Source organism: Strigops habroptila, chromosome 5, assembly GCF_004027225.2.
Source record: "Strigops habroptila isolate Jane chromosome 5, bStrHab1.2.pri, whole genome shotgun sequence".
Classification (NCBI taxonomy): domain Eukaryota; kingdom Metazoa; phylum Chordata; class Aves; order Psittaciformes; family Psittacidae; genus Strigops; species Strigops habroptila.
The window spans coordinates 40,918,066-40,946,058 of record NC_044281.2 but is presented as its reverse complement, the minus strand read 5'-3'; the positions used below and the strand labels follow the sequence as shown (position 1 = coordinate 40,946,058).

Sequence of the window (27,993 nt, the reverse complement as noted above, 5' to 3'; positions counted from 1 at the left end):
TGAAACTTGGGGTATAAAAGGACTGAGGCATGTATGTTTGTTTAAAAAGTTTTAATGATATCTCAAAGTCCAGTTAACGTCCTTGGATTACTCTAGAATTACAGACTTGCTTCACAGAACTTAATCACAGTTATAATTTCCTTGTAACGGATGATTGAGATGCCATTTCCACTTCATTCTTTTTAAACATACATGATCATTGTCCAGTAAATGGATAGCATGATTTTTCACTACACTTCATAGTGTTAAAACTCTATACAAATATTGTACTACGCGTACAAAAATAAGTGCTTCATGCACACACTTTTTAATACTGCTTCTTGCCCTTTTCTTTGACATCTTTCTGAATTTACATAAATAGCTGAAAAAGCAGACTAAAGTTACCGAACATGGAAAGAGAGAAACACTTTCTGCCAATGGTAGTCTTTTAGAGAGAGAGAGAGAGAGAGACATGGATATGTTACTTATTGGCAGTCAAACACTACTTAAAAGACATAGAAGAGGAAATAAAGCCATACTCATAACACTCAGTTATTTTGCCCTCTGTGAACAGGTTTGTCTTTTTCTGTGCTGACAAGCATGCTGAACAGCAACCACAAAGGGCTTGTAATACCTTTAGGATCACCTTAATGAGCTACTTTATAAATAGAAAGCATCTAAAAGGATTGCAAAGTATACAGCTTATGTGTTTTTGTTCCATTCCTAGTGAAATCAAGTCAGCCAAAGCATGAGAATACAAAAAACATAGCTCGTGGTAGTCAACACCTTTTCATGCACCATTGTGTTTTGTACAGCTTTCTGGATGCATGGGGAAAACTCCACTTGAAATGGATTGTACAGTGTTACATTGCACATTTTAGAGTGGATGAAAACTGTGGGGTCAGATCTGTTGGAATCAATGGGTATCATCAACCTCGTTTTAAATTCTCCCCCCAAAAGGCTTATTTTTTGTCCTAAACCGAGCAGATAAGTTTTCTTATTGTGCATTACTTTATAGGACATATTCGACAGGATTAACCTGTCTGCTGTATTTTTCTAACACCGGGTTTCTTCTATATCTCTATAGCATCGTTACTCTTGCCTCAATTTGATGGCAAAAATAAATGGATAATGCCTTCCTGCTGTAACCTAGAGGATGCTCACTGGTACTCTCCAAAACAAGAGGTACCTTTACTGTTGACATGAACCCTCTTCCACTAAATTAAATTTTACAAGAATTGCAGCAGCCAGCAGCCTTGCTTTAATGTGCAAAGCAGCGCTTATAGCCAGGCAGGGCTCTTTCCATCCTGTCAAAAAGTTTCCCTGTATACATTTTCATTCTTGTAGAGGTGCCTTTTATTACTGGGCTGTGGCTGTGAGCTCTTGTGCTCTAATTAAGTAGAGAATTGGCCCTGGTGAATAGTATTTTTCTGGTCCTCAATCTGAATAGTCCTAAAAGTTTTCCTATCTTTCACTGAAAGTGCCATTTGATAGGAGGTGGGAAAAATACACCGTTATTTGCTGTTTTGTGGCTTGTAGGTATGGCTGGGAAGTAGCAAAGTAAGAGGGAAAGCTCTGCTCAACGCTTGCCTCCTGATTTAAAAATCAAATTAGCATTCAAGAGCATGCAAACTAGCCTGTTACGGTGGGCAGACACATTTATGATAAGTGTGTTTTTTCCTTGGCTATGCCAGAACGAGTTTTAAAGGTGCTTGCAATGTCTGAACACATCCTTACAGCACTGGTGGCATGGAATGCTCAGAGGCAGTAAGAGGCAAACTGGAGACCTCCAAATGGCCAAAGGGCAACCTTTCATTTTACCCATTCCTCTGCCTGGCTTGAGAAATTTTGGGGTGAATAGAGGAGAACTCCTGGTGCACAGAGGGCCTTCCTAGAGACACCCCATTGTGCCCCAGTCTCATGTCACAATGTCCATGGGACTGTTTTCAGCACAGGTTGTTGCTTGTAAACACATACACAATGGACTCTTTGTATGTATACATACATATACATATGTATGTATATACACACATCTGAGAACCATTCATTTTCTGGGCTGAGATTCTGCTTTCTAGCATGAAAATCTGATTTTGAGTGATTTTTTTCTTTGTTTTTTTTTTATTTTCTCCTTTCCCCCCTAGTATCCTGTTATGAAACTAAAGAACTACAGAAATTAAATTCTGACTAAAATCTAACTTTAGGCAACGGATCACTTTAAAATCATGAGGGTGTAAGAATTACCAGACTGAGATTTGTTTTCTGCCTGTGCTCAATTTAAGGGAACTTGATTAAAGACAGGATTAAAATGCTCCGTAGCCATCGCTGCGTGCAGCGACTGCGAAAGCAGGGTAGGCTTCATAGGCTGCATACGTTGCTAAGTCTTGTCCCATAGTCACTGCTTGTTTGAGCTGAGTGGCTGTGACGGTTGCAGCTGCATTAGCAATGGTATATCCTGTAGAGGAAAGTAGGGAAAAAAAAGTAGATTAATGAAAAGACATTTAAAACTCACCGTTGCCTGATAGTTTTTGATGGGAAGATTTTGCTGTCGATGGGAGTGACCTAGGGAGCAATGAGTTTGATAATGGGAATAATCTAATTAAATGAAATAGGTCATTTCTGGCATGTTTCTTCCTCCATGTCAATGGTAATAAAGAAAGGATGGAAAATTAATCTGTTTTCTCACCTATTTTCTGTTAAACATACTGCTTAAAAAATTCAGCTTTCTGTTGAATATTTTTTCTTTAGGCTCCAGTTATTTCTGAGCTAAGAAATATTCATCCTCCCATGCATGATGTGAGGAGGGCAAGAAAATGAAGTAATGCAGGGGAAATTTGGCTGGTTTTCATAGTGAAAATATGGCTCTGATACCATTCATAGTCAAAATGCATGTAATTCAGAACAGCCACATTAGCAAGGAAGGAAACTTCCTCTATGCAGTACCAGGGAGAAAATATTTAGTAAACTGTATTTTATTTTTTTTTTTCTAATGGAAAATGTGGTTTCAACACTTCAAAATTTTCCATGGGAAAATGTTAGCTTTGTGGATTTAAAATGAATCACTGGGAAAACAAACATTGTTTGGGAATGGTTTGTCTGAATGCAGGGTAAAGCAGCTTGTCAACCAGACCACAATGTGTTTTTTGTGAAAGTATCAAGAATTAAGACAAAGCCCAAATTTGGGAAGAGCAGCTGGGGTACCCATTGGTTCTGCTGGACCACATTCTGCTGCAAAACTGCATCTCCTGCTGACCAGCTGGGCAATGGGATCAACTCAAGGTCAGTCAGAACCAAACTCCTCTCAGTAAGGGGAATGAAGAAATTGGGTAGCACCGAGAGCTGCTGCCTTGTTGAAGTGTTACTTTAGGGGAAAACATGAGAAATTCATTATAATTTGAGTATTGTGGCCACTCGGAGTATCTTTTTTTTTGCATCAGAAAAACACAATGTAACATTTTGACAGGGAACTGAGAAATCTGCCATTTCATAGAATCACAGAATGTTTTGGGTTGGAAGGGACCTTAAAGGTCATCCATGGGCAGGGACACCTTCCACTAGGCTAGGTTTAAAGCATATCTGTCACCATCATAAGAGAAATGACGTGCTACCTGGCATGGCCTGAGGTGAGCAGGGCTTCAGCAAGGCCTGAGCTGAGCAGGGCTTCAGCAAGCCCTGGTCAAAGACCAGTGTGTGTTACAAGCAGAAACTTTAATGTATGTCAATTTGTTGAGTTTCCAAGACAAATAAATAAGGGTGGATGAAAGAAAAAGGAGAGATTATAATTAAGCAGTAAGTGGAGACTGTATTCAATAAAGAGCCCATTTGGTTTCCACGCTGCGGAAGCCTGCACAAACCCAGACAAATTGATTTTTCTGTGGCTTTTGTGGACTCCTGTGGCAGGAAGCTGGATAGTTGGGGTTTTCTGTTGTTTTCTCTTTTTTTTTTTTTTTTTTTAATCCATCCTTGAGGCACTCCAAACAACTCAGTAGTACTGACTAACCCTCTCCTCATGCAGTTTGGCATGAGTTGCTCCCACTGCATCAGAAAAACTGTTGTGCTGGAGAGCACAGCAAATTTAATGACTGAGCTGTATTCCTGCTCCCAGCCTGTGTTTTCCGTGACTTCCCAAGCTGTTTTTCACAGTTGCAAGAGCTGTTGAGTATGAATTCCCCAACTGGAAAAAAAAATCCTTCCAGTGGGGGTGTGAGAACTAGGATCAGATCCTAATTTCTGCGGTTGCATCATTCCTTTGGCTGATGAAATCAAAAGTGTTGGTTCAAAAGGAGCTGTGGGTGCTGGAGAAGGATGGATGGACCATGAATCAATCACCTGTGCATCTTTACAGGGAGGAAGATCTACTCCATCCTGGGTGGCATCAGACAGACTGCAGTCAGCAGGTCCAGGGGAGAGACTCATCCCAGTTGTGGCACTAGGGACATCTGGTTTCTGCATCCTGTCTAGGTCTCCCTGTTGAAAGGGGTCATGCACAAACTGGAAGGAGTGAGGGGAGCTGTGTACCTAGGATGGAGCCCTGAGCTCCAGGGTGAGAGATCCCTGTCCTTGTACACTGCTCCAACTCACCTGGACACAGCCCCAAGCAACCTGCAGTATCTGTGGCACTGACCTGAAGGGTCACAGGTGGAGCAGAGGCTCCCACTCCAGTGCCTCCAGGCTGAGTTGCTGTGTAGTATGTACACTGCAGTTTGGGTAGTCCTGATATAGCGATAAATTACTATATAGGCAATAAAGATGTCATATGCATAAGTAACAAACATGAGTCAAAGTAGGGGCATGTGGGAGAACACAACAATGTCTGTTCTCAGTGGCCCAAACCAGGTTCATTCTTGACACAAGGAAGCAGCAGGGAAAATAATATTCCAGGAGACCTTTGCTTTACAGACCTTCCCATACCTGGAAAAGCTGGTGCTGCAGAAGGCATCTCTGCTCCCTCCATGGGAATCCCCAGTGTCTGAAGGGTGTATTCTGCTGCGTAGGTTTTGGCTTCATCGACATAGGCGCTGAGCTTGGGTGGTGTGAAGGGATGTCTGTGAGTACAGCAAAATGTTTGCTTGTTTTTTTTTCTCTAGGACTTTCCCGCAAGATGTTTTGATCCACTCATGGATGGCATCATCCCACATAGCAAATGGCAACATTATTTTACTGCGCTGGTGCATTAACAAAAGTACTCTCCTTATAGTTGTCCTACTTTTTTGCTGAGTTTATTGGCCCTGTGTCTCATTATGGACATAACATCCTTTCAGAGTGTGTTGTGCATTTTCAGTCCAAAAGAGAGCCTATTGCAGTCTGGGCTTTTCTTTAAAATGCACAGCAAACAATGTTCTAGGTCAGAAATGTTTAGAATCATACTTGGAGCTGAATTATCAGCATGTTGCTCAAGCTGACTTCCCACCCCCCCCCCCCCAGAAGAGCTATCATATGCTTGATTTTTGTACTAAAAGTACTCCTTTTTTATTATTATTTCTGGATTTCTGTAATCTTTGCACCATCAGGCAGAGAACACCAACCATGCCAGACATCACTATGAGTCCATTTAAGTTTGTGGATGTTTTTCTCCCAAATGCATATATTAAAAAGAAGAAATGGAAACTTGTGCAATCGTATTTTGAGGAGAGAGGATAGATAAAATGCCATTAAAAAAAATCTCCTAAAACCCAGAAAACCTCAGACAGTTACATACATGGTGGGATTTTGGCTGGCAAGGGCAGGGATGGTGATTTTGTATAAGAAGAGCTGTCTTTGGTCTTGGCCAATTGCAGAGTGGAGCTGGTAAACAGGCTGTCCCCAGTTGTTTTTCTGGCAGATTTCTTCTAAAATCTAGAATAGAGAAAAAGGATTTTTTCTCAGGTTAATTGTTGTGCAGTGGCCTTCTCGCCCAGCTCCAGCCCTTACACTGGTCACCTTCCTTCTCCTCAAAGGGTTTTCAGGGGTGTCGTAGCAGCTTCCTCAATGGTTTAGGAAAAAAGTGTGAAATAAATGGCAGACAGGATACTACATCTGCCTTGAAGTATAAGATTCATCTAAATGTTTTATATTTTAAAAATCTGTTTAATTCCTGAAGTTAATTATTACCCTGTTAAATTGGACATCTTTGTCCTTTTGCTGATTAGCTGGTTTATTCTGTTATTGGTTTGGTTTTCTTTGAATTCTCCCCAGTAACTCTATATATGCACTTCTCTTTAGCAATGCTGAAACACCAGGGTTGCATTCATCTTCACTGCTCTGTTGGCCCTCTGGCTTAGTGGGTTACAGTGCATGAAAAGTCCAAATAGCTGGGGGTTTTTTGTGTTGGGTTTTTTTTTTTTTTTTCAAATGGAAAAAGTCAAGAAGAAAAAGAATAAAGGAAAAAGAATAAAAGAAAAAGGGCTGTGTTTTCATCCAATTAATTATACTGGCTTCAGTGAGTGATTTCTGCTTCGAGTTTGAAAGAGAAATGCTGAACTACGTTGCTCCAAGCCTTAGCACAGTTATTCTGTGATAATTGGGAATCACTGCCTGGAAACACTCTTGCTTTGGCTTTGTATTTTTTTTTTCTTAACCTGTTGGGTATGTGCTGTCCCAAATGGGTTCAAGCACGGCATGGAATTGTTGTGCCTTCCTGTGAGTGATGCTCAGATCAGTTATTTTTTTCAAGCAGCTCCACCGACCTGACACTCAGCTGAGAAGATGTTGGGTTCTGGAGCTTTGTGACGTTGGCCATGCTGCCAGCTGGGTCAAACCGGAGACCCTGGGTGCCTCCAGCCTGTGTCTTTCTGTGGTCTGCCCTATTTAAAATTTACGCTTAATTTTACTTAAAACAAAAATGTAAAATTTAAATGTCAGTGCTGCTTTTAATTCCGTAAGTGTAGCTCCAACTGAAGTTTTTCACTTTGTAGTGTAAATAGTTCATTACATTTCTTGACTATGGCAATACTCGTTCCCTGCTGTCCCAATACCTTTATATGGATGTTGGTTTTATAATGTAATGTCAACATTTAAATCATCAGTAAGGCAGATCTACTTATTAACACCAAGCATCTCAGCTAGGCAGCAGGAATAAACCCCATCATTCAAAGATGCTGTTGAAATGGTCTCAGTGCAGCAGATGGGAGAGGTTGACCAAGTTGACAGGTAATAGTGAGGCTGTCCGATTAATAAGGCTGTTGTGAAGCCAGCTGTAGCTGTATAAGACCTGCTGTTGTGAAAAAGTAGTAGTGGGGGGATTAAAGAGCTCAGCAACTGGGAAAATGTGCCCAGTGTCGCAAGTGCCTGTTGCTGTTACTGCACTATTTTAAATACACTCAGTGGGAGTTTGCATGGCTGGGAAGAGATAAAAATGTATTTCACATGCCCTTAGGCAGTATGGCACCACTTAGGCTCTTTCACCCCTCATGCTGCTAGAGGGGGAAACTGCTAGGGAACTGAAATTTTGCTGAGTGGAGGGAAACACTTTGCAGTTTTCTGGGAGAGAAAAGGATGTTTTCATAGACTTTGACAAATCAAATGCTGTGGCAATTAAAGTGTTAATAGGCAAAGATATGCTTCAAAATTCAAGGTGAGGTTAGTTTCTCTTGTTGCTTTGGATGATGTAAGGGGGATTTTGTTTTGGGTTTGTTCTCTTCAGCCCTCATCCATCCATTTGGATGCCAGCCCTGCACACACAGCCACACACAATCAAAAGTCTCCCTGAGCAAGCAGAATTTTTGCCCTGGGCTGGGTTGTGCAGGCAGTCAACACATCTTTCCCCATAAGTGATCTTAGGACATGCATTACTTTTCTATATATGCACATTTGTTCCTTGGTGAAGCTCCAAGCAATGCATCTTGTTTATCAAACTCAATTTGGGTAAGAATTTTTTTACCCTCAGTGCTTTCATGGAGCAACAGCCATAGTTGGATTTCATCTTAACCTGTGGTTATTAATGAAAGCTCTCCTCCAAGGGAGAGGGAACGCTGTTGTCCAGTGAGTTGGGTGGGTATTGCAAGATAAAACTAGTGGTATTTTTTAATGATGCAAGAATTGGTTTAGTTATTGGTCCCCAGTGCAGATTCAAGCAGGGAGTCATTTTTCCAAATGGGCAAAGACAACCTCTGACTGGGATATTGACGCTCTTTTTTGTGCACGTACCTGAGGAGCGAGTTTGATCCCTTGGGGCTTTAGCGTGACATGGTTCATTGGCGTGAGCTCCATTCCTGGCAAGAGGTCGTAGAGTTTATCCTCTCCCCTCTTTTCTCCTTTGAGCTGGTATCCTCGCCCCAGGCCCGTGTACGCCAGGTAGCCTCGACCTCCCAGTCCTCTAACTCCCGCAGCCCCTACAGGTACATTCATGTAAATTTCTAGGAATGTAAGAAGGCATTAAACTGAATCAAATTGACGGAAAAATTGCCCTGATTCTTTCTGAAATGGAAAAGTTAGCCCCACTTGCCAAGTTTGGGAAATGATGGGCAGGAGACCCCCATAGCCTGCTGATGAGATAACCCAGGCTTGACATTTACACCCTTTCTTTTTGGGCTTGCCTGCTTGGGCAGGTGAGGAGTTTTTTTGGGCTGAGGGCCCTGATTCTTTCTGACCCAGTTTCCATGTTCTCTGGTCATTTTTGAGTTTCTGACACCTTTCTATTCAGATTTGTAGTTGAAAGGCAGAGAGGGGACAGCTGATATCACTTGCAAACCCCAGTATAATTTCACTTTCTTGAAGAATTCAGAGTTTATACAGTCCTAGCTTATATGAACGAAAATCCTTTTCCCCCAACCCCTTCATTACACTTCTGTTTTTCCTAGGGGACCTGTACTTGGTAGTGTGTGGAGGCTGTAAGAGAGAGCTGGTGGGTTATCACATCTGCACCTTTCCCAGTGCAACCTTCATGGAAGCTGGTTTCACCTGTGTGGACAAAAACATGGGGGCAGCATGCTTCCCTCTCCCCTTCCTTGGCAAGCAGGAAAAACTGTCAACACAGTCCTTGCTAACCCTACTGGGGTGCCATGCAGGGTTCCAGGCTGCCATAGGACCTAGCCATAGGCTCGGGGACACAAGCTGACTGTCACAGGTATCATGTCTGGAAGGAAGATCAAATGGGCAGATTTATTTATTTTTATTCTAGCCCCCAAGCTTACTTCTCCACTTACCAAATGATGCCTACGATGTTATTTAATTTGGGGGTACCAGAGTGTGAGGATTTGATTTGGTCCCAGGTCCCAGTAGCTTGCAGAAATATTTCTTTCACAGACTGCTTATTATTAGGTTAATGATCCCCCCAAAAAGAAGTTCATCTCCCAGAACACATGATGAATGGCTTGCTTGCTTTCAGTGCTGATTCCCTACTCTGCATCAGGGTAATGTAACCTCCTTGGGAGGGCTTTGGGTCAGAAAACACTAGGACTGGTAAAAATTTCCCTGTGACCTTCAAAGCAAAGAGGAAACAGCAGAGAGCTGTGCTGGTGGCTGGTTACAGGGTTGGCTCTGAAGGGGAGAAAGGAAAATTGTTTTATTTGGCCTTCCCTGCTGGGGCAAAACCAGGAGGATTTGTGGTTTATTTACACTGGCCCAAGGGCAATCTGGAAGCTCTTTCAGGCTTGCTCCAGGAAAATGTTTATTTTTTTCATGCCTTGCTTAGTCTGCTGGAAGATCATTACACCTTTGGGAAGGACAGAGTCCAAAACCTGTGTTCTGAAAGGGGTCCAGCATCCAGGTCAAAGTCAATGCCCTCAACAGGAGTCTAGGGAGCAGCCACCCAAGTCCCGGAGAAGATATTTTGCTAGAGCTGAGTATACGGGAGTTACCTCGGATGGACGGGGGCCGGATGATGCTCCTGTTGCTGAGCCCCTTGGTGGTGGGGAAGTGGAAGTTGGGGATAGCTGCATAGGCTTGGGGCGCGTAGAAAACTGGGGCACCCAGGTAGGCGGTGGCGGGGTCATACACATGTCCGAAGGCGTAGGTGTATTCTCCTTGTAGCATGGTGCCTCTGCCGCCTGTGCCCCGGGTGTATCTGACATAGCTGTCTTTGTCAACGGGTTTGGCTAACGTCACCTCGATTGGGGACCCATCCAGCACCTTCATGCCAGGAGAAGCACAAGTGTAAGTCCCCAAAGTGCACGGGGATTATCCTGCCTAGGGAGGCAGTTTCCCTGCATGGTTTGCTAATGGGACTGGAAAATGAAGAAAACTAGCCAAAAAAGCAAAAACCTCCCTCCCATCGGTGGAAGAAGGCTCTGGCTGGGTGAAGGCTTAACATGTTGAGAATACCCAGCCCTGACCCCAGCCAGGAAAGGCTCTTTAACTGAATTATCACAGTTATGAAACCTTCAGAAGGCTTCACTTCTCTGCAAAGTAGCATGTCAGTCACCGAGATTATATGTGCTCCTATGGAGAATAGCAGTAGCAGTAAAAATAGGAGCAGGGTTAACACCTCTTTGAGAACAGCTTTTGCATTACATGCCATGAATTACATGCAGTGCAAAGTACTAAATACAGCAATTTCCTTGCAAATCCACATCTGAATTTGGAGCAGATGTTTTGGGTTGACCTTGTTTGTCCCACTTTGCCACTCACACACTGTCCTGGAAGTGCTTTTGTTGGCAGACATGGAACAAGGATGTGGGGGTGTGCCCAAGTATCCCATAACCCCTTGTTTGCTAGTCTTTGTTTCAGCTTTGCTCTGCTTTTTGGTTTTTTTTTTCTGAGCAGTGAACTACAATCTGAGCTGGGCAAACATTTAGCACAAATGCAATGTGTAAGAAGCCAAAACGAACAGTTTGTGTACATCAGAGCTGCTGAAAAATGAATTCAAGAGTATAAAGGCAGCCTGCAAAGAGAAAATAGGGCTAACATCTTCAGGATGTTTTTGTAGCTAATAAATCAGTCAAGTTGTTTCAACTGTGTATAATATACTGCACATAAACCCCATAAATTAGCATTTACAGCAGCTTTACCTTCCCATTCAAGGCTTTCATAGCTTCCACCGCATATTCTCTTTTATTAAAGTGCACAAAGGCGTAGTCTCTAATTTTCTTTACTCTCTCTACTGCACCTGCAGAAAATGTCAGAATATTAGTTGGAAATGTGTATTAGGTGGAAAATGCAGATCTGGAAGAGCAACTGTGTTAGGTTAGGAGTCCTTGGAGAGCACAGGCTGATCAAGGGTAAAAGAACAAGAGGACAGTGTCTTCTTACATCTTAGGTTGTATTTGCCATGGTAAAAGTAAATATATAATGGTTACAGTATTTCAAGGCAAAATAGAGGTAGTTTGGGTCATACACCAGTAAGTTTCCAATTAAACTGGAGTGTTTTTTTCCCAAAATGCTCTATTGGATGTTAACTTTGGTCTTGTCTCTCCCTTCTGTGACAAACCGGATGGCTGAACAGGACATGCAACAGCCCAGGATTTGGTGAGCTACAGGTAATGCCACCATGTTATCTCCGTCTCCATGGTTTCATTCGTGCATTGTACGTAGTAATCCGAGGCAGCTTCAGGAAAGCTAATGCTTCTGCCATAAAACAAGGAGGTTCTTAACCATCTACTCGGGATGTTCAGCACGAATGAGCATGCAGTCCTGCCTGGGAAAGAGCAGCCCTGAGCATGGGGGTTGCCTGGGATCGACAGGGCACCAGGTCTGGCCCTGCAAAACAGCCTTTCCCATGTGAATGGGGCATCCATCACCTTGGCCCCAGGTGATGGGGGATCCTCCTCCCCGGAGATGCCTTGATTTGCCTGGACACAGCCCAAATCAGCCTACTGCACCTGCGATGTTGGCCCTGCAGGGAGTGGGATTGGGCTGGAGGTCCCCCACCCTGGTGCCTTCAGCCTGAATCTTTCTTATACTTCTGTGATTATTCAAAATAATTCAAATGTAAATGATTATTTGTGGTCTTCTATATCCACACTCTACAGCTTTCCCTTGTCAGCTGCTCTGCTGCTGAGAACTTCTCAGCACTGAGATGTACAAGATTAATAAGTTTGTCTTCAGAATAACCACACTAGTCCTATTCCACATGGTCACAAGCTTTAGACGTCTGCCTCTTCTAATTGTTCACCTTCCCTGGGTGGGTTGGGGAGCACATTGTCAACAACCCAGCCACCAAAACTATAACACCCCCAAACATATACTTTGGATGTACGGCTAAGGGATGCTGAATGATTCTTCTGTTGGCTTCTTACACTTTAAAGCTGAACAGGTGCACATGGAAATGTCATATTGCTGCATAACACACTTAAATAACTGCAGGAGAAAATGTTTTTCTTTGGAGTTCACGGAGAGTCATTAGGAGCTCCAGAGGGTGAAATGAAGCCTGTTCCAGCCTGTAACCTGAGCAGCTTGCACATCTTCAAAACGACACCGGAACGGTAAGCAGCATTTCCTTTCCTTCTGGAATTGGATGGTGATTTTCTAAGCCCTAAGTTATGGGAGTTATATGCTGATGCTACAAGGCAAGGCTTTAATGAACTCTCTGTGTTTTGAAAATCCCCCTTTTGCCTCCTCAAGAGTGCCTTGTGTTATCGATCCTCTCCTGAGCAAAAAATCTTGCTTGTCTCTCCTTCTGCCTCTGCTGGGGCAAAGCAACGTGGTGTTATCAAAACAGCTTCTTAATGCCCTGGATCAAATGAACACTTCTGGCAAGCGCTGCTGAAATGTAGCACAATGAATAAGGCAGATAACCAAGGTGGGGAAATGAATCATTTCAGATCCTTGCTGACTTTTTTGATTGTAATCTCACTGTAACTTAAATTGCATTTCTCTCTCCAAAACTCAGGTTTTGCTGCTCTAATGCACATTTTTTTTAAAGCATGGCACAACTTTGAAAAATGCATCCCTGATTTTATCCACAATAAAGTTCTCCATTTAAGAAATAAAAATAATTTCCAGCACGAGAAGTGAAATGATAAAGTGAAAATTAAAGATGATGTAGATCTTCTGTTGTTCTTGTACTAGAAAACTTGTCTTAGGAGCAAAGCAGATGATTGTTACCAAAGTGTCAAAGGGGCATAAGTGTGTTTCTGGGGAGCGTGAGCAGTTCAGTGTCCAGGAGCAAAACTGGGCAAATAAAAGAAGGAAACAGTTAAGAGAGTGTCATGATACATATTTAACTCCTGGGTAAAACGGGATCTCAAACAGCTTGATGTTGATTGAAAGTATTAGCCAGAAACATTAGAAGGACAGAAGAGACACATAAGGAAACCCCATAAAGTCTCTTGTTTGCAGCCTAGTACAGAAAAAGAAATGTATAGTGCAGAAATGAACAGTTAATGAAGGAAAAATGAAGCTCTGTGGTGTATTTTAAAATAATAATAGAAAGTAGTTAATGGGAATGAGATGAAAGGCAATTTCACATTGCCAAGCATAAGTTACTAACACCTAATGGACTTTGTGGCTTGGAGAGATGCAGAAATGGGTTATTTTTACATTGTTGATTTGGGGTGGAATTTCCTAAAGCTGGAGCAACTCAGACATAAAATCTCCCTTGAAAGCAGCAGGATCTTTATTCCCAGCAAATCTGCTTGCTTTTTGAAAAATCTCACCCTAAGTGTATGTAATATATGCCACGAAGGATTATTGTCAAATGCTGCGTTATATGATAAGCACTGATTATTCAAAAATTTACAGAAGAATGTGTGTGTGGGTTTGTATGAAAATGACAAAAATCAGAATTTATATAGATTAGATAAAGTGCATTTGTATTACTGTCATCATCCTTTGCCATAGAAGAATGTTGAAATCACTGAGCTGTTTCACCAACTCTCCAAGAAAGACCGAAATGGTTCAAAAGAATTTCTTTGACACTAGCATCCTCATGCAGCATTTTGGATCTCTTCCAGTTGCCAATCATCCTAAAAAGGTTAGTAGTGTTGTTAGCTGGAAATTAAGCAGCCCTTAATGGAATGGCATGATGTGCATGTTGGGTGGGAGCCTTCAGCATAATGACTATTTTTGCGGCATTACACACGAACATCTTACAGCAGAAAACAAGTAATTTTTATCTCTCCCTTTGACATTTTATGAACGGAGAAATATTTCTCTTTGCAGTAGCAGTACTTTTTTAAGAGCTACTGTGTCAGTGGGTTCCTACCTGGTTTGATGTTGTTGAACTCCTTTTCTATGGTCTCTTCAGTTGTTGAGAGCATGAGGTTCCTCACGTATAGAATTTTTACCGATGACATGGTGTCTTCATCCACCTCCACTTCGGGTTCTGCCCAGTCAACGGCGATAGGGTGTCCCCACAACTGGATCCTTCCTTTAAAGGAATTGGCATGGTCAGTGTCAAACAGGCTTTGGTTCCTCTCATTTCTGCTCAAAGACTAATTTAACATGCAGTATGAACAGCAGAACAGGATCAAAATAAGCCTTTCTAGCTCAAAGCACTGCTGCTTCATTAACTCATTTTCAAAAGCAGATAGTCACACTTTGAGCATGTTCCCACTAATACCTAGATGCCTGCAGAAATGCAGCATCCAGAATTAAAGAAGTGAAAATATGGCATAATTCACTAAAGTCCATGTTCCATGGAGTGCTTTCTAAAGGAAAACATTTGAATGAACTTATAAAAATCCCTCTTGTCTGCAAAAGTTTAATTCCCTAGATAATAGGAAAGGAATCCAGTAGTTCCAGCTGGATGAAATGACATCGTAAAAGCAAGAATGTCTCTGTGTGCAAGTATTTGAAGTCATGTGGTCCCTGCTGGGTGAAGTTGCAGCAGAAGTAGTATAAAGGAGAGACTCAGAAAGTAGTAACGCATAAAATAGGGTGAGGGTGTGTCTTAGCAGCATGCTAAGTGCTAGATATTCTTTCCAAATAATGAAATAAATCTGCCTCTTCTGCAAATGTGTCCCAAAGAGTAAATGGGCCTTTCTGTGGTTTTTTGTTTCTTCTCTCCAAGCTTTTATGCTGAAATCTGGAAGAAACCTGAGAATGCCTATGCTGGCAGAGGGAAAATTCTATTTCTGCAAAATGTTTCTTGAGAGATGTAAAAAAGTCATCCAATCTTGCATCTCCACTTGGATAACCCATTTGAGATGGGATGGGAGCTGCAAAATCGAGAAAATTAGAGGGTGAGGGTAGAATTTGGAGACCTGTATTTCTATGTTTGAAGTGAAAATTATCAAACTAAATGGAGAAAGGCTGCTCCCTGCTAGGAAGGCTCATGAATGAGCTGAGATTTGTGGAGCCAAGTTGGGCTGATGTTCAGCTTTCAATACTGCTCAATATGACTTGAGCTGTTAGTGACGAGAAATGGAGAGAGAGCTGCTAATGGCAGCCAGGTGAAATGAAAGGCTATGTGCCCCTTTCTGAAGTGCCATTTTCTGTTCAATAATGGAAATAATGACCTGGTTGACTTGCAGCAAGGAGCTAGTGCCTGCACTAGCCTCTTGTTAAAACCCAGTTTTCCTCCACTCTCTTGTTTAACCAGGAGACAGGACAAAGTTTTTGCAAAAGACATCTTTCTTTTTGAGCATTTCTGTCTCTTCTATGAAGAGCCCTAAAAGAGCAATGAGTTCAGAGTAATCGAAGCATCTTGATAATGATATTCAACCTCACATTCATCCAATGCATCAGCTGGAAACACATTCAGTTCTGGCTTGAAACTTCTTTCAAGTTCTTCCTGTATGTTTGCAACATCAGAAGACTCTGGCTCCTGCTCAGGCCTTTGATAATTCCCCAAAATGTTTACTGAGATGTCCCCAAATTGGAAATCACTAGCACATTGCACGTCTCTGTTCAGTGCTACGTGCTTGTTCCATCTGTCTCACTGTCTTTGCTCAGATTTCCAAGTACTCTGCTCCCTCAAGGCTATCATCAGCAGCTGTGGCTGTGCCCTTGCCTTCCTTCATTCTCCATATAGAAACCGTGGAAAAGTTGTGCTGAAGCACAAACCAGCTGAATGTTTTCCATAATCAGGGAGATGCTAAACCGATGCAGAAAACCCAGAGTAAAAGGAAAAATAGTCAGTGTGACATATCCCATGACAGCTAAGCGTATTCAGTGCTCACAATTCTGCTCAGTTTTGTACAATAAGAAAAAAGGATTTAAATTACTCAGGATGTTTCATGGGCGGTTGTATAGAAAGAATGAAATAAGGCTGGTGCGTTATGAACAAGTCTCAAAACAGAAAAAAAAGGTTTATTGTATTCTTTCACAAACAATTGAGCTGGGTTTGACAGAGTAGTGCCGGAGCCGCCAAGTGTAAGAAAGCATGAGAAAATTGGTGAAATCACTTGCAAATGCACTTAAGGTGAAGTGACTCCTTCTTCTAACACCTGCCAAACCTCTCTCTGCTTCACTTTGAATGTCCTCCAGCACTAAATTGCATATAATTATTCTTTATACTGTTTAAATCCTAAAGCAATTCCTCATCTGAATTTTTCTTCCCACATGAAAATACCCATTTTCAGGAACATCCTCAGTGTATTCTCAAGACTGAATATGTTTTTGGGTGCTTTCCACAGTGGTTCTGTCCAAGAGGCTGTAATTGAGGCTATATTTTACATATAACCCAAGATAACTACAGGATAATGCACATTCTATAACAGGGCTGTATGGATACACACAGCTAAATCCATCTAGCTATATTTTTAATAAATTCAAGCTCCTAAATGAAGAGCATGGATAATGAGCATGGTGCTGCATCAGGATCTGTAGTGAATGGCCCACCCTGCCCTCCAGAGCCAGGGTGACTCCATCAGACAGCTGTGGTGTATTGGGCTCTCTCCTTGCTCTGTCTCTAGCAGCAGAGAGGAGAAAACCCAGCAGGGTTCCTTGGGTACCTGAGTCTTCTGGAGACTTCAGTCTCACTGCAGTGCAATATTTACATAGGTGATCCCCGGGATGATGCCGTCCCTACTACCCTCGCCATCTGTACTAACCTGGCAGCAATTTTCTCCTGGCCATGGCTGCCGCCCGATGGCTTTCGTATTCCACAAAAGCAAAACCCCGGTTTTTGGTTTTATCAGCTGCGCTAGGGTAGACAATGACGTCCACGACTCCGTCTGTGACTTTCTTCATCTCTGCTAAAATTTCCTCCCTCTTCTTGGTTTTGGGGATCCCTCCCACAAACAAGCGGCAGTTGTCCACGCTGGCACAGACTCCGAGGAGACGCCCGTTCCTGAGTATAAACAACATTGCTGGTTTGTCAGGAGTCAGGATCAGTTCTCAAAGAGAAGAAAAAAATAAAATAAAACCCCCCTCTTGTCCCAAATCACAAGGTCAAACAGAAGGCTGCCTACTTCTGCGGCATATGTTGCTTAGGATATTCAAGTAGTCTTGCTCAATGAAAAAGCTAATGTGGAGGCTGCCACTGTGATAAATTGGAAGTAAGGCAGCACAGTTGAAATGAAGGATTTGAGATCAGCCAAATCTTGCTTTTGCTTCCTGGGATTCTCCTTTTTGCTATTTGCAAAAGTGGCTGCTACCAGACAACTATACCTGACACCCATGGTTACAGCAGTGACTCTTGTGTTGCCATCAGTGTAAACCAGGATTCATTGTGTTCACTTGTAGCTTCCCAGTCACCACTGGGACTCATGACTGAGGTTTTGGGGAAAGAAACTCCCTTGTCATGGAGAGACACCATTTGGGGGCTTACTGATGTCAGCTGTTGTGCAGACCCCAAAGTAAAAATTTCCTTACATCCACTTTGCTCACCTTTTCATGGTCCAAGCATCTCTTTCAGGTCTTGAGAAGTTAAAAACTTCTTTAGAGGAGTCTTTGGAACAAGGGAAGTAAGCAGAGGAGGTGGATGAAGCCTGCTCTTTAAGACCATCCAACCTCTGATACAAATCACGTTTTTACCCCCACTGTGTGCCTTGTGACCTGCTCATCCTTAGGGTTGCTAGTAAAGCAACTCACAACACATTTTCCTTTCTAAAAATAAAGCAAAAGCCATAAAATTGCCAGAATGGTTTATCTCTAAATGCTTTTACGAAAAAGCATCTACTAATCACACTTTGAACTGGAAAAAAAAAACATTAAATGTGGTTGAAATCAAACCAAAACATATTGATGGGCCCATATGTTGTTGACTTCTGGGTGTTCTGTTCTCAAATTTTAGTCACAAATATGACAGCTTTTTCTGTTCCTATCTATTAGGAAATGTCATTATTTTGCCAATTGGTTTCCCTCCTATTTCACCATTTTTTGTTATCAGTCTGTCTCCCAGAACATATCTGCAGTATAGGTCATGACGGAGACTATGAATAGGAATAAAATCAACAAAAAACAGCCTAGAAGGGAACATGAAATAAACAGCAATGGTTAGGCAAAAGTTAATTTGATCCAAAGCAAAATATTTTTTCCAATGTTCTGATAGACTTTTTTTTTTTTTTTTTAAAGGAAATTATTCCCTGCAAGAGATGTCTTACATATTGCCTTTGTTCTATGGCGTAAAGAAATGCCTGCACAGGAAGACAAGAAGTGATTTCCTCTTAAAGCTTGGGTATCTAAATAATCTTCTTCTGGGCTGCAAGGAAAAATATGCCTTACATCCATAACAAAATAGATTAACACATCTGATTTAAAGTTGATGTGAAGGTTTTTCCCATGCTTACCTAATTTCGTAATTATTGAGTTGCTTTATCGCACTCTTCGCCTCCTGTTTGTTTGAGAAGGTCACAAAGGCATAGCCCCGGTTGTTGCCATTAAAGTCCATCATCACTCTCATTTCATAGATTTTGCCAATCTGTAAATAGCAAGAAAAAGGTCTGTTAGCAAGAGGGGAGGTGTTTAAACAAGACTGGGTGCTTCCGTGACTATACCATGTCAAAGCTCCACCAGCAGTCTGGGCGAAATCATCTCTAGTTCAGCCTTGAAATGCAGCTTTGATCACTACTCACCACTGCAATACAGCTACCTGCATAAAGTCTTACTTTTTCACATAGTGGTATAAGTTCATCTTCAAAGAGGTCTCGGGGCAGTTTCCCAATAAAGATCTCACACCCCCTCTCTGGTGGAGGGCCATCCCAGCCAGGTGGTGGGCCTCCGTATTTCCTCTGCCCATTTTCCTGCCATGAAGGGAAAAAAAAGAATGGTTTAGATATAGATTTTAAATGTAGATGTAACCAATCCCTTCCCAGGGAATGATGGTTTAGACACGTTCTGTTACCAGTGGGCTGGAGGCAGATGCCCTCTTTCCCTTCAAGGAGCAACTCTTTACAGGATTAACAGAGATAAGGTAGTGTGCATTGCTGCCCCACTGCCATATCTGTACTGAAAGGCTTTGTTAACCCAGTTGGTATGTTGGTGATGTACTAGAGAAGGGCCTGGTTTGTATTAGCTGAGTTTTGCTAAGGCATATACATCAATGTATGCTCTGCAATTGCTACTTGTCAAAGGCAGAGACAGTCAACTACCTCCTTGGGAAATGCAGGTTTTCTTGGCTATGGGAGGTGAATATCTGTGGACTGTTAGTTGTGGACTGCTATAGCCAGATATGAAAGTATGAAAAACTGAAGATAAAGAAAGTCACAGTAAATATAAGACACAAAGAAGTTGGTTATCTTCTGAGTCAGGTACAACAGAAAGCCTCCCAAAGGACAACAAACCCATCTGCTGGCCTGGCCCTGGGGTGCAAGCAGGATTAAGGGGTATAGGAAAATGCTTTTTCCCAGGAGTCTCAGTTTTTGCTTTGGGCTGTTGTGCCCTCTAGTGCTATGCAAAGCAATACAAAGCTCAAGGCAGCTACCTGCCTAATATTCAGTGTTTTCAGTTACTTCTTCCAGGATGCAAAGTTGGTCATATCAGTGTCCAATGCTTTCGAAAAATTAGCTTGTTTTGGTCCTGCTAACTGACAAAGACTTCTTTAGATGACTTTTGAAGGGCATGCCCACTCTTCACCACCCTAAACAGGGGAGGCTTTGCACTTGGAGACCTTGAAGACTAAACTGGGAGCAAATCTTCGGTGTTTGGGCAGGTGAGGCACCTGTCTGCCTCACATGCACATGCACATGAAGGCAGATCTAGTAGTGAGGTGTTGGACTTCTATAACCAACTCTGGACCTACTCATTCCTGAAACTTTGCTTAGTATGTTTTCTTTGCTCCACTACCACTGTAGCCATGGCTTTAAGACAGCAATCCCAATCTTTGCCAATGCTTAGTAGTGCTCAGGGGTGGTTTTTTACTACCCTTATCGTAATTTGGCAAAGAATTCCTGGAGGAATAAGATCCTGCTTCATAAAAGATAGCATCTACATCATGTAGCTATGTGCAGCAGATATGTTAGAGAAAAATGGAGAGAAGAATGAACAAGGAGCGCTTCACGAATACAGATTCACTGCTTAAGCCCCTGATGCACCGCATCACTTCAGGATGAAGCCAGACACTGCACACAAAAGGACACGACTGTGAGTTCCTACCTGCATCAAATTATATCCTGTTCGCTGAATTAATGCACGGAGAGCGGCTTCTTTCTGTGTGCCGGTCAATCCATCCCCGGATTTGTGATTTGATTCCATTGTGAGTGATTATCAGCAAAAAATCAGGTTAATTAAGGTTGCTCACTGCAATCAAATTTAAGATAAATTAAATAAATGAATACATCTATGAGGAGAAAGTCAACCCTCCTGAGAAAGTTAACAGGATCATTCTACCTGAATCAGTTATTTTGAGATAAAAACAAATCAAAACATCACAGACCATAGAAATAGCAAAAATATCTGCCTCATGTTGCACTAAAATAAGTAGCATTTAAACCTACAGTCAGATTTTGGACAGCACTTCAGTGAGATGCAGAGGGATATTGTAACATATCAGTGTATGCATCTTAGGAGGGAAATGCATGTAAGATGCCTAATCATGTGCTGAGTACATGATGATGAGTCCTTTATGCCATTATATCCTGCTGATGCTGGGAAGGGAACCTTGTACAAGACAGGTCTGGCACCTCATTAGAAACAAGACCTAGGTCCAGATTTGGTCTATTTTTTAAAATCAAGAACATAGGAGAACTTCATATCTGTATCTAGGATCAGAGCTGGGACAATGTTGGGTTCAGATGTTTTGATTCAGAGCTGTAGTTTTAGGTCATGTTTAATTAAAGATATGTTTTTTTTAAGTTTTGGTTTTGGGTTGAAAACATCATAAAGCTGAAATATGAATCTGAATTGGGTTGCATACTGGCAAAGGGGCATTTATAAGACAGACTTGCTACCTATAATTTCAAGCTGCCCTGTTTTTCCTGCATGCTGAGCTTTGAGCTTGTCCAAAACCCATTTGTATGAGCTGGGCATTGAAACAGGGTCTGCAGGTGCAATGTTGAGATTGAGGACTTGTGATAATGGGGTAACACAGAACAAAAGTAAGGGCAAAGCCGGTTGTCTCATTAGGTCCTTGTAGCCAGGGCATGTGCTGTGGGCTGGTGGGACCAAGAACTTCATAGTAGGAAATTGCTAAATCATGTAACTGAAAATGATTGTTATTGCCTTAACTTGCTTTCAGCTGTATAAACTGGAATGCAACAGAAGGCAATGATAACTCCCAGGATTCCTTGGGGAGTGAACAGGGCCAAAAGGGGTCAGGTTGGGTGTACTGGAGTTGAGGAGAACAGCGCAACCTAGGACCCCTCCTTGCACAGGGACTGGAAAGGGAATGGGGTGGTGGTGGGAATGCTGGGCAGGAGAGAATGGAAATCTGGAGGAGCAGACACAGTATGACAGAAAGGTGGAAGAAGGATGGCTTGCTGTGGCTGCACCTTGAGTTAGCGCCAAATTTGGGGGAGAGGACTTTAAACAATCCCACTGTATAGCAGGTTTCTTGGTGCAGATAACATGAACATCACACATAAAGAAATGCAGATAAAGAAGTGCAACATATCGGTTACAGTACATTTTCTGTGAGTGCCATGATGCTATGGAAATAACAGAAAAAAGCCTTTTCCAATAACCGTCTGTTTAACACCAAAATCTTTTATTAGCACATGTTGCTTTTGGGGTTCACTGAGAGAAGAGCTAAGGTTTGGGGCTGCTCACTTTGCCTTTGGACATTACTTGCTCTGTGCTCCTATATCTTTGTATTCTGGAAGACTTGAACAGGTGCATTAAATTTAAATAGATGGATTATTTTCATTGCCAAAATGGGGCATGAGCTCAGGTGTTTGGAGGATCTCAGCCTTGTATCACTTTGGCTCTGCCACACTGAGCTCCAGAGACTGCAACTTCAATACTTGGAAATAGAGACATTTTTGTAATGCCAGATTTTGGAGCTATTTATTGCTGAGGTTTGTGAGACCCTTCTGATTGATTATTTATTCATTTATTTATTTATTTAATTTCTGTTCTCCCAGGTTCTCCAGTGTTTTAATTATTATCAGCGTGCAGGGGCTGGAAGATGGACTGTCCAATACAATAGCTCTCTTCTAATTCCAAAATGAGTGTTTTCTGCAGCAACTGGAGCCTGATTATTGTTTTGTTTTGCCCTTGCTGAGGGTGGCAGCAGAACACAGGTGATGCTTGTGGTTTCTGTGCCTGCTGACTCCTCCAGAACTGGGGTTCAGCACAGCACAGGGCAGGATTAACACACTGCTGTGCAAAAATGAGTTGGATGATTTTATAGGCTGCTTAAGAAAACCCGATTAATATCCAAATTGGTTTTTCATCCTCCCCTGCCTGGGCAGAAACAACCTAAATGCACCCTATTGAGGAAAACTCCGTCATACTGCAAATTTGGCTTCTTTTATTTTGCTGCATCCTGGTTTCATCAGCGGTTTGAGCAACCAAATTGCAGCACTTGATGCACAGTGCTCCACGAGCCTCTCTTAGCCCTTATATCTGGATTGAAGCCTATCCTCACGTACCTGAAGGTTGGGACAGAGGTGGGGACAAAAGGGGATGGCTGCCCTGTGCAGGTATCTCTAATATTCACCACCTCAGATTTCATAATCTTCTTCTTCTCTATTAGGTGTATCAGTGCTGCAGTGACCTGCTTCCCTACAGGGAGGTTGCCCCAGGTGTCAGAACACAGAGGCAGGCAGTGAGCTGGCTGAAAACAGCAGGCACACTGCCCTGCGCCGGCAGCGTCTCCTCTCCATGCTGGGAAAGCGGCTGGACTGCAGCCAAGCAAGCCTCGGTGGCTTTCCAGTCATGGCTGAGGTTTCCAGTCTGCCCCCAGCCATGACCTAGTTAGATGAGTAGTGTAAGAGCTTTACCCCTTCCCTGCAAACTGCACGGTTTCATGCTGCACTTCCCTAGGGACTGGGTGTCTCAGCCATTGCTGCCTTGAATGCATTTGCATGTGGACCCTTAAAAGTCAATATCTCTGTACCTCTACTCCAGGGAGCAGTAATTTCCAGTAACATCTCACTCCAGGTGATGGTTTCACGCTGAATGAGCACAAGCCGCAAGGCTGGGGGATGGATGGAATAGATCATCTCCCTGACTGATGCATTTACAGTAGGAATAATATTCCTCTTTGGTTTCTGCCTTATTAGATAAGACCAGGCAAGCTCTTCTCGTAAGGCATCCTGCAAATTTTTTAGGCTCCAGACCACCACGTCTAGACACTGGTGTACTCCAGGATATGTGCAAGCTATCTGCTAGGAATAAGGGCGCAAGAGCATTCAAGGTTGCGCAAGGTATTAATCACAGCCACTGTAAAATCCAGTGTTGGAGATTTCCACACATTTTTTGAAAGTGCCAGAAAAATTGGTCACCATTGTCTCAGGGTGTGTGTTAATAATGAACTGGCCTTAATCTGTGCCCAGTGTTTCCACATGCTGCTGACTTTGAAGAGAGTCCAGCCATCCCCAAGGAAACAGCTCTTCCCTGTGCAAGTGGGGGAGTCTCCCTATCCCCAGGGATGCTCCAGCTTGCCTGGGCCATGGCCCTCAGCAGGGTGCTGCAGCTGTGGTGTTTGTCCAGCTGGAGACCTCCACCCTAGAGGGGTGGGTACCCTCTAGGGTATCTCCAGCCTGAGTTACTCTGCAAGGCTCCGCTCCTGATTCAGGACGAGCATCGAAAGCCAGGGCTGGACAACACTGCACACTCAGGTCTTGGACACACATGTGGGTGACCCAGCGCACTACTCAGATCTGGTTTGTAGCGCCACTCTTAGAAATTAGGTCCTTCCTACTAATTACAAGCTCAGAGTCATTCACAGCTAATTTAGAAGCCTTGTTGCTAGAGAGATTTCCTCCGTCAGTTGGGATGGAAGCAGAAATCATACCTCTTTTTTTTAGAAGGTATAAATCCCAACACAAGAAATCCCAAGCACAGTAAATCAGGCTTCCTAGACTCCAATTTTCCAAGCAAGTCTTCTCTTCCCCTTCTCTTCTACCTCCCTTTGCCTGAGGACACGTCCTTTTTGGACAGGGCACTTTCCCGCCTTTGCCACCCAAGGGTCCATATCCACCAGTGCATCCAGACTATTTCCAGAATACAAGTCACGGTGGGGTGCTTTGTTTCTGAAACTGATGGGATTTCAGCACTTTACCCTTATTCCAGGCATCAGCCTCTGTCCTTGCATTGGTGCTTGTGTGCTGGGCTGGTTTTTTTTTCTATCGTTAAGGGAAAGGGAGGAGAGCAGGTGTCACAGAACCTGGGGAAACACAATTACTTTCCCTCCTTCTTTGTTCCCTGGGACATCAATCAATTGGCAAATCCCCCTTCACAGGGGAAAAACTCCTCTTCTATGGTTGCTGTTTGAAAGTGTGAATAACTGCAGCAAATTAAGGCAGTATTTTTAGCACCATTTAAGAAAAAAACCAAAATGAAACCAAACAGCAAACCAACAATCACACTTAATAGAAAGAATTGTTTTGGAATTCAATGATTTTCAGGGGTCTGACCCTTCGATTGCTTGCTTTTAAAAATTACTATTATGCTAAAAAGAAAATAGAAAAGGTGGTGGTTGCATTTTATTCAGATATTTACATTGAGATTAAGACTTTCAGAGGTGCGAACTGTCCAGGAATGTTAACTCATTTTTGACTAATTTTTAAACAATACTACCAAGTTATAAAGAATTCTGAGCCATTAGAAAAGGAAAGTAGTGCTTTTATCTTTAATCATATAATCACTTAATTTTTTTCTCTTCATTGTACACTCTTATTTGTTATAAATTTCTGTTAAAACTCCAAAATGCCAAAGCAAGAAAAAGTACTTTTATGCCTAGCAAACCCCATATTGACAAGAAGCAAACTGATTATAACACTGCTTCCCCTCTCCATGACTACTTCTACACATGGTTTCCTTGCCAGCTACTGCAGGCAGATCATATAGCTTTGCTCCATCCACCCAGGAGCAAGATGAATCCAGAACCTTTTATCTCCAAAACATGGATTTTACTTTGCTTTTGGGTTATTTGCTTGGAAAGGAGGGAATCTGTTTCCTCATTCAAGGAATGTCTCCCTTGAATCCATGCCAGGATTTTTTTTGAGAAGAATCATAGAGTCATAGAGACCAGGTTTGAAGGAGGAAAGGTGATATTTGCAGCTGGACCCTGTTCTTTTTCCCCACCACTTTTGCACCCTGAGCCTGCCCCTTTGCAGTCCTTTCGGGTAAACCTGGTTACTGTTTCCATGAATGAGATAACAAAAACGTGTTTATCCTGAGCAGATCAATACACCTTTGTGTTTGAATGTGCTGAGCCACTTGGATACTTTTAATGAAGGCTGTTTTGCACGAGTACCACCCCCTTTACCCTGTGCAGCCGCTCCTTGCAAAGAATAACAGCCTTTGAAAAAAATGGATCAGTATATTCACTCTTTACTCTTAATAACTCAAAAAGGTTGTTATTAGAGAAATTATTTTCCTTTAGGTTATCAACTTGCTTTTCAAGGTTTTAAATGGGGCTTTTTTTTGTCTCCCTCTGGGCTCTATACAATATGTTTTCATATATATACATCTTGAAGCACTCTTTATACTCTTCTTAAAAACAGACACTTGAAGGTTCATGAGCTGCCACTAGCTCTTTGCTGGGGTGACACACACTGTGGGATGGAGTCCGATTGAGCAACACAGCACAAGGCTTTACTCCCTTTGCCTTCCAGGGCATAGGGGGTTTTTTCCAGCTCAGGTGGTCCCACGCAAAGTGGGAACTCACAGGTATTTGCAGGAAAGCAAAATAAATTCAAAATAATCAAAAAGCGCTGAACACTTTGCAGCACATGAACGCTGGGGAGGTATTTCATGTATAAACTGGCAAACGTTTTTCTCAGCCTCTTTTGCTTGGGAAGCTGCTTCTCTCTTTGAAACACCTTTCTTCTAGCACATGGCTTTTGCAGCTCTGGTATCAAATACACACAAGATGCCCCTGAAAGCCCTCTGTGAGGATGAAGGGTACCTGATGCTGAACCCAGCCTCCTTCCTCCCCTTTTTATTTGTTGCATCACGTGCTGGATGCTTTGAAGCCAACCTCCCTACCATGCCTGCTCCCACCCGAGCCTCTTACTTTGCGAAGGGAAAACAGCTTAAGAGAAGCATTATGTATCGGGCAGAAAGCCTGCTGGTTTGAAGAGATTAAGGAAAATCGAGGTTTTTTTTTTTTAAGGAGCAGCTATTGCCTTGGATATGGAGACCAACCTTTTGCAAAGAGAAGTTGCAAGTAAGAAGTTGGCTGGAAAGATCTCTAATGATTAGCCCTAGAAAGTTGTGCTTTAACAAATTGAGACCAAATTATCACAGGGAAAATCCCTCCTCCCCCCTCCACCTTGTCTGGCTTTGCTTTTCTGGCAACTGCTGGCAATCAGTGGGGGAAAAGCAGTCAAAAAAGCTCCTTGCTTCTGCCACTTTGCAGAAATTACTTTGAGGCCCACAGTGAGCCCTTCTCTCCCCACTTTGCCCATCAAAAATTTAAGGCGAGCTCTGCAAGGCTGTGCTGGCACATGGGTCGAGCTGCATGGTGCAGGGGGGTCCTGGCCTTCCCATTCTGGCCCCCCTGGTGCCCAGCAGCACCTAAGGCATGAATTTGATGGTGGGGTACCATCAGGGGGGAGGTCGCGCGATGGAGCTGCTCCTTCCCCATCCCAGCCAAAAGTCCTGTTTCACAGGGGACCCAGTCCCTGTGCCCCGGACTTCAGGATAGGATGAGTGGGCACGTACCTGAGCAATTTTGGAGATCACCACCCAGGAAAAAGGTCTCCTTGATTATGGAGAGTTTGCGACGTGTCACTCCGGTTATTCCCTAATCATCATATCAAACTCCAAAGGTTCAGCAGCCCCTGGGGCTGGTTTACAGTCCCTGCAGGTTAAACATTAACTAACTCTATCTCCCAGCTCCCTGCAGGCCTTTGACCAGATAGCTCGGTCACTGCTGCTCTGATGGCACTGGTTTGTTCACTCTGTGCCAAAGGCATTCGCAGCTGATCCATCCCAACTGCTGCTGCTGCCCCCAGCAGAGATGCTGGGAGAAGGGACACAGCCTTGTGCCCATCCTGGCTTCAACAGGAGGTTTTGGCTTGCTGGAGGAAAATGGCAGGAATGAGAAATCCCTCTCACTGGTGGCCTTCATGCATGTAGCCTGCAAATGGCACGTTTGCAGGAATTGCTATGAAAGCATGTCTGAGCAAAGACTGAATATACTTGCAGAGAGGAAAGCCAGTGCAGGTTTTGGGGATGATTTGTTGCGCCTAGAAAAGGCTGCAAATAAATTCAGTGGCCGCGAATCTCTGTGATGGGTGGCTTCTGGATTTGGCAATCTCTGAGCATTCAGATACTGCGGTCCTCAGGGTATCATGCCACATCTGTTGATACAGCAGCAGAATTGAATATTTGCCTTTGCTAAAATCTTCTGGACCCGAACAGTAATGAAATGGGTATCACGGTGGTCTGGCAGAGTAACTTCTTATATGATGTGCAAGTTTAGTATCCCAGCATAAGGATCTGTCCCTGCAATTACATCGTTCTGTAGCTATTTCTCACCTCAATACTGGACCATGACCACACTACAGCCTGTAGGTTTGCCAGTCCTAAAGCTGACCTCTGCTAGCAGCCTTAGCCTACGCTGATGCTGATCTACATTTAAGGGAGTCTCAGGCTTCGTTTAGAGTCATGTTAAATGAAGTGTTTACGATTAGGTGTTGCTGATGCTTTAGGTTTGGAAAACTG

General features: G+C 42.9%; 1 protein-coding gene across 3 annotated transcripts; it reads right to left on the bottom strand.

Moving 5' to 3' along the window:
- Positions 1–36: 36 nt before the first annotated feature.
- On the bottom strand, positions 37–27,074 carry A1CF (APOBEC1 complementation factor). 3 transcript variants are annotated; one of them, XM_030488365.1, is made up of 12 exons: positions 26,989–27,074; positions 20,311–20,454; positions 18,825–18,959; positions 18,507–18,637; positions 16,827–17,065; positions 14,036–14,200; positions 10,902–10,999; positions 9,753–10,023; positions 8,101–8,309; positions 5,675–5,811; positions 4,888–5,021; positions 37–2,431 (listed from the first exon to the last, which is right to left on the bottom strand). In XM_030488365.1, exons 2-12 carry the CDS (start codon positions 20,407–20,409, stop codon positions 2,280–2,282), a joined length of 1,770 nt encoding a protein of 589 aa, XP_030344225.1. In that variant the 5' UTR covers positions 20,410–20,454; positions 26,989–27,074; the 3' UTR covers positions 37–2,279. The 3 variants fall into 3 exon arrangements, with proteins under 3 accessions (XP_030344225.1, XP_030344226.1, XP_030344227.1); XM_030488366.1 differs by having other exon boundaries at positions 8,101–8,285; XM_030488367.1 differs by lacking the exon at positions 20,311–20,454.
- Positions 27,075–27,993: the final 919 nt, after the last annotated feature.

Coding starts and splice junctions, on each gene's coding strand:
- A1CF (XM_030488365.1), bottom strand. CDS start 20,409: ATGGAATCAAATCACAAATCCGGGGATGGATTGACCGGCACACAGAAA. Junction 18,638..18,824: donor TTATACCACTATGTGAAAAA/GTAAGACTTTAT, acceptor TGCTATTTACAG/ATTGGCAAAATCTATGAAAT. Junction 17,066..18,506: donor CTCAATAATTACGAAATTAG/GTAAGCATGGGA, acceptor GTTTATACTCAG/GAACGGGCGTCTCCTCGGAG.